Source organism: Schistocerca serialis, chromosome 2, assembly GCF_023864345.2.
Source record: "Schistocerca serialis cubense isolate TAMUIC-IGC-003099 chromosome 2, iqSchSeri2.2, whole genome shotgun sequence".
NCBI lineage: Eukaryota > Metazoa > Arthropoda > Insecta > Orthoptera > Acrididae > Schistocerca > Schistocerca serialis.
In genome coordinates this window covers 989,624,639-989,631,586 of record NC_064639.1, presented here as the reverse complement: position 1 = coordinate 989,631,586, position 6,948 = coordinate 989,624,639, and the positions used below count along the sequence as shown (strand labels likewise).

The 6,948-nt window shown below is 40.0% G+C and overlaps 1 protein-coding gene across 1 annotated transcript; it reads left to right on the top strand.

The window, feature by feature from the left end:
- Nucleotides 1-2,100: 2,100 nt before the first annotated feature.
- LOC126456576 (putative uncharacterized protein ENSP00000383309) lies at nucleotides 2,101-2,661 on the top strand. The gene has a single exon (XM_050092323.1). It carries the CDS (start codon nucleotides 2,101-2,103, stop codon nucleotides 2,659-2,661), a length of 561 nt encoding a protein of 186 aa, XP_049948280.1.
- Nucleotides 2,662-6,948: the final 4,287 nt, after the last annotated feature.

The window sequence follows — 6,948 nt, the reverse complement described above, 5'->3', positions numbered from 1 at the left end:
GTGCCTTTTACGCAGGGATTGTTCAAAATTCCACTCCTATGATAATGAAATATGGGATGAAAGGGGTTTTGAAAATATTCCACCATTAAGGCAATTTTGAAGCTAGAACTACAAAAAGTGGTATTTCGTTTCTCAGTCAGAAATAAAAAGATACTTCTTTCAGCATTTTTTGAAATCAAGCACTGAGGGGCTAAAAGAGTATGTGAAAGTTTTTCTACATAATCATCATCATAGGAATTACTAAAGCATTCATAAAGCTACATCTATAAAAATTGGTACTTGACTTCTCATTTAGAAACAAAAAACACGTGTTTCACTGTTTTTCGAAATTCAACGCCCTAAGGGTGTGTAATAAGGGATGAAAAGTTTTACGAAATTATTTCATTGTGAAAGCACTTTCAAACCTAAATCTAAGAAAATTTGTGTTTGGTTTCTCTGTTAGAAATAAAATGTATGTGGTCCCTAGTTTTGGAAATTCAGCCCCAAAGGGGTGAAATAGAAGATGAAAATTTTAAAGAAAATATTTATTTATATCAAAAACTTTGGAACTAAATCTATGAAAACTGGTATTTCAATTAGATACAAAAAATATGAGTTACAGGATGAAAGTTCTACAGAAATAGCTCTATAGGAACGCAAAAGAGATCATGAAGTTTGAATTCGAAAACACCGTGATTCTATGGTCTTAATAATCGTGAAAAGTTTAGAAAGTGGTGCAATTTGTGAGCAACATAAAATCTGTCAATGAGAGCGAAGTAGTGGGTGCTAAGCTATTTAGCAAATTCGTTTCTAGATCTACTGATTGCTATTTGTATGTATGATCATGTGAGAGTGGTTATTCAGTATGTCTGTGTCACAATTTTGTTTTCAGTTTCTTGCATGTCTTTCACAGCTTCGTCTTACACCAACGATTAACTGTGCTAAAAGGTTTGGCCTTTCCCTTCCCTCATTTTTACTTGAGTTGCTCTCTACATTGATGGTTTATACAATACATTATATATTTACACGTGTTCCAGCAAAATATCATTTTTATTGCAATTAGTTTTGCCTCCCTTATTTTAGAGAATCCTTGTAGTCCGAAAATATACTATTTATTTTTTTCTAGGTAATCTTTTACTTCGCAATTTTTCAAACACATCTGTTTTCTTCATTCTATGTCTCTCAGTCCGACGAAGTTCAGTGAGACAAATTACTATTTTGGAGACTTTTTCCTAAGTTCAAAACCAGCATATGAGAGAAATGGATTTATTCTTCTAAAGAAGAATTTTCTCATATGTATCACTGTTTACTTTCTACTTACTGCTTATAATCTAGCAATTATTTAATGTTTAATGAACTATTATTTTCATTTTTTCAGATCTTCATTACTTTTATTTTTCTACACTATGTAATTTTCCATATTATAAATTTCCTCATGGTATTTACAGTTCTCCTTTCTTTCAGCCAACTTATGTCTTTCTAGAATCAAATAATTGACTTGTGAATGTTATCTTCGTGATTTACACTAATTACATCATAAAGGGGTCAGGCGAGATATCACTTATTGTGTAAAGGTATGAGATTAACGTAGTGTGAAATTCTGCAGCCATTGAAATATTTAAGAAATAGTCACTGTGATCCACCAAGGAAAATTCTGCTGCCTGAGAGCTTATACTTAAGTCCGAGTTGGTTTCTGTACACAATATCTAATACCCAACGAACAGAAGTTCGATGAAAAGATGACAATCACATTTATATTCATATAATACGACTGGGCTGGCAGAACTGAAAACACTCCATAAAAACAAATGATTAGACACATTTAATTTTCATGAACCAACATTATTAACCCTTTTAGCAGAACATTACTATAGTGTTACAAACTTCAACACGTTCAATACGTTGCTGGCAATAATACATATAGTATGTCTCACACAAAGTTTATCAACAAACTTCTAAACAATCGAAAAGGGAAATAAACTGGGTTTAAGCTTTGAATCCTGCTACAAAGTTACCAAACGACGTACCACTCCCCTTGATCATTTCACGTGTTGCACATCAATCTCTGCTAGGAAAGAGTGCCACCAGCTATAAGTGAATGCCACCTAGTCTCCACCAGAAATGAGTGCTGCCAGGTCCTCACCAGAAGTATGTGCTACCACATCTCCAACAGAAGAGAGTGCCACCAAGTCTCCAATAAACGTGAGTGCCACCAAGTCTCCAAAAGAAGTGAGTGCCACCATGTTTCCACCAGAAGTGAATGCTGCCAAGTCCTCACCCAAAGTGTGGGCTACCAAGTCTCCAGGAGAAGAGAGTGCCACCAAGTCTCCAAGAGAAATGAGTGCCAGAAAGTCTCCAACAGAATTGATTGCCACCGTGTCTCCACCAGAAGCGAATGCTGCAAAGTCCTTACCCAAAGCGTGTGCCACCCTGTCTTCAATAAATGTGAGTACCACCAAGTCTCCAACAGAAGTAAGTGCCATCAAGTCTCCAACAGAAGTGAGTCCCACCAAGTCTCCAACAGAAGTGAGTGCCACCAAGTCTCCAACAGAAGTGAGTGCCACCAAGTCTCCCACAGAAGTGAGTGCCAGCAAGTCTCCAAGAGAAGTTAGTGTCACGAAGTTGCCACCAGAAGTGAGTGCCTCCGAAACTCTGTTAGAAGTGATTGATACAAGCCTCTGATAGACGTACCACTAAGTCTTCAATTGAAGTAAGAGAGAATAATGGACGAATGCCACATTTCGTTAGGAAACACCTATTAAGAAGTGTCAGTCAATCATAGGATGGCGTTAACCCAATACTCCCTCCTCGTTTCCCAGCTGCCTGCTTTTAACATTACTTTTCAGTGTAGCCTTCATCTTTAGCTACTATTTCCGTCTTTAAAAGTTTATTGTAATTGGTGATGTATGACTAATTGTCTGTGTTATCTGGTTTGCCTGGACAGCATTTGGTGCACTGTCTGCACTATCCACCCGTAGAAGCACTGTTAGGGGTCATTCCTGCCCACGTATGCCCTCCTCCGCCCACGCTCTGGTGTGTTGTGTGGTCAGGTGCCGAGGAAATGCATTGTTCCTAATTTGGAATCAGTGCTCCTGACTAACTCTACATGCTCTGCACAGCACACAGGAACCCAGCGAATAGAACATAAGTTCCAAGAAATTTTAATTAGTAACGTCATGGAAGAAGTGTGTCGTTAGAAACGTCATGAAAGACATGTTCAATAAAATTAGTCTTGAAAGACAATTTGCAGATTTCATTACAACACAGTAGCATTAGTACAGTCCCAGCGTAGATTCTTAGTAGTGCAAAGGGGTGGGCGTTGATCACGAAGTAAAAACAAAGAAGTTCTCAACGATTACAACGATGTGCGAATAGTGGAGTTTAAGGTGACACTAGGCCGACGCACTTCGTGCAGTCACCCATTTTCGCGGTAAACCTGCCCTGTAGCTTGGCCTCAAGAAATTTCTGCCCATTTCTAAGAAGTTATGATTCTTCGTTCAGCAATGAACGTCTTGTCTGTACCGGAAGTTAATAGTTTTACTTTCGATTTTTATAGCTCTACAATTTTATTTCTGTTGATGAATTCTGAAGACTAACATTCATAGGGTGATACAGGAAAATGAATTTTCGACTTTCTTCGAGTTTACGTTTGTTGTAAAATTTCTTCTATCTCATTAGACCATCTTGTACAGTAACCGTATGTAGAATATTCTACCATATGTAGAATATTGGCTGCAATTTATTCTGTTATTAACAATATTAATTTCAATGTAAGCAGATTAGATCGTATTTGGATTATTTACATCATTCAGCGGTTGGTTTTGATCTCTTATAAGATCACCATTATACCACTTTACTCTGTGAAAAGGAGTAACACACTTTCTTAGACGTCTACATCTACATCTACATTTATACTCCTCAAGCCACCCAACGGTGTGTGGCGGAGGGCACCTTACGTGCCACTGTCATTACCTCCCTTTCCTGTTCCAGTCGCGTATGGTTCGCAGGAAGAACGACTGTCGGAAAGCCTCCGTGCGCGCTCGAATCTCTCTAAGTTTACATTCGTTATCTCCTCGGGAGGTATAAGTAGGGGGAAGCAATATATTCGATACCTCATCCAGAAACGCACCCTCTCGAAACCTGGCGAGCAAGCTACACCGCGATGCGGAGCGCCTCTCTTGCAGAGTCTGCCACTTGAGCTTGCTAAACATCTCCGTTATGCTATCACGCTTACCAAATAACCCTGTGACGAAACGCGCCGCTCTTCTTTGGATCTTCTCTATCTCCTCCGTCAACCCGATCTTGTACGGATCCCACACTGATGAGCAATACTCAAGTATAGGTCGAACGAGTGTTTTGTAAGCCACCTCCTTTGTTGATGGACTACATTTTCTAAGGACTCTCCCAATGAATCTCAACCTGGTACCCGCCTTACCAACAATTAATTTTATATGATCATTCCACTTCAAATCGTTCCGTACACATACTCCCAGATATTTTACAGAAGTAACTGCTACCAGTGTTTGTTCCGCTATCATATAATCATACAATAAAGGATCCTTCTTTCTATGTATTCGCAATACATTACATTTGTCTATGTTAAGGGTCAGTTGCCACTCCCTGCACCAAGCGCCTATCTGCTGCAGATCTACCTGCATTTCGCTACAATTTTCTAATGCTGCAACTTCTCTGTATACTACAGCATCATCCGCAAAAAGCCGCATGGAACTTCCGACACTATCTACTAGGTCATTTATATATATTGTGAAAAGCAATGGCCCCATAACACTCCCCTGTGGCACGCCAGAGGTTACTTTAACGTCTGTAGACGTCTCTCCATTGAGAACAACATGTTGTGTTCTGTTTGCTAAAAACTCTTTAATCCAGCCATACAGCTGGTCTGATATTCCGTAGGCTCTTACTTTGTTTATTAGGCGACAGTGCGGAACTGTATCGAACGCCTTCCGGAAGTCAAGGAAAATAGCATCTACCTGGGAGCCTGTATCTAATATTTTTTGGATCTCATGAATAAATAAAGCGAGCTGGGTCTCACACGATCGCTGTTTCCGGAATCCATGTTGATTCCTACAGAGTAGATTCTGGGTTTCCAAAAACGACATGATACGCGAGCAAAAAACATGTTCTAAAACTCAACAACAGATCGACGTCAGAGATATAGGTCTATAGTTTTGCGCATCTGCTCGACGACCCTTGTTGAAGACTGGGACTACCTGTGCTCTTTTCCAATCATTTGGAACCTTCCGTTCCTCTAGAGACTTGCGGTACACGGCTGTTAGAAGGGGGACAAGTTCTTTCGCGTACTCTGTGTAGAATTGGTATCCCGTCAGGTCCAGTGGATTTTCCTCTGTTGAGTGATTCCAGTTGCTTTTCTATTCCTTGAACACTTATTTCGATGTCAAAGGAATTAATAAAATCATAAGAGTAATATAATGTAAAAGTACACTGGTATGGCACTGGTGACAGCAGGAGACAGTTCCGTGGAACAGGCTACTCTGGAGAGGCCTGAAGCATGCTGCTGATTAAGGCTCCGTCGCTAGTAGTTTAACAGCGAAAGGTCTGCTCACCGTGTCTGGCATAAAGTCAGTAATAGCCAATGGTTGTCACACATCACTACCTTCAGCAGCATTCGTTTATAAAATATTAATTATTATAAGTTTGGTCATAAAATGAACAGAATAACAATGTTTTAAACCTAATGTAAAAGAAGTGTAAGTACAAAAGGTCAAAAGCAGAGAAGAAATCATTATCCAATGACAGTGGCTCATTTAAATGTAAGATGGCATCTTCAGTTATTTATGGTAGTTGAAAGCGTAGCAAAGATGGTTGGTAGGGCTCCAATTGGTAACCGAGGTAATGAAATACGACCATCAGTCACAGGTGTTACAGAGCCCAGTTGGAAGGAAGGATGCCAAACGGACCAAGGAAACGATGGTGGAATCGATAAGTAGCGCCATCAGTTACAGATGTTGCGGAGTTATTTGAAACGACATCTTGACGTGGAAGTACTATGTGCACCTACACGCATTTTGAGGTGCCTGTTACAACATTAATGTTGAGTAGATGTAGTGCTATCGTTTACAAATCCAAGCCACTGTTTTACAAGTAAAGTAGGAAGCATAAAATGTTACAATCTCTTGTACAAATTACGGAAGTACAGAAACTTCTATACAAAAGCAATACACATATGCACATCAAGAATCAAATGATCTCAGATCTTACATGAATCTCGGTGAAGAAAGAACGATAAAGTCGATAATAGTAACATCACAGCGCAGCTAAAAGGCTGTGTATGACCATTTCGTACTAAATCTGCGTTACAAACAATGTAACAGGGATGACAGAGAGCTAAACTTCTATAATAAGTTACTTATAAAATAAAATAATATGTACAATAAATTAGGAGAATATAACATAAATGTTGCCTTAGGTATAAAAATATTTGTAATACTGAAAGATTTTAAATATTAAATAGCACAAGAATTGAGAAAATGGCGAATATGGTCAGCCCATATTTACATAGCATTCCAAAAGTACATTTATGTTTATCGTATTGTATTGTACTGTATGTAAACCGGGGACCTAGAAACGACGGAGAGGCTCCGCCCCCGCCGCAGCCGCACTGGTCCACAACCCCACGACGACTACCGCAGTCCACTTCACCCCTCCGCCGCCCCACAACGAACCCAGGGTTATTGTGCGGTTCGGACCCCGGTGGACCCCCCAAGGAACGTCTCACACCAGACGAGTGTAACCCTATGTTTGCGTGGTAGAGTAATGGTGGTATAAGTGTACGTGGAGAACTTGTTTGCACAGCAATCGCCGACATAGTGTAACTGAGGTGGAATAAGGGGAACCAGCCTGCATTCGCCGAGACAGATGGAAAACCACCTAAAACCGTCCACAGACCAGCCGGTTCACCGGACCTCGACACAAAACCGCCGGGCGGAT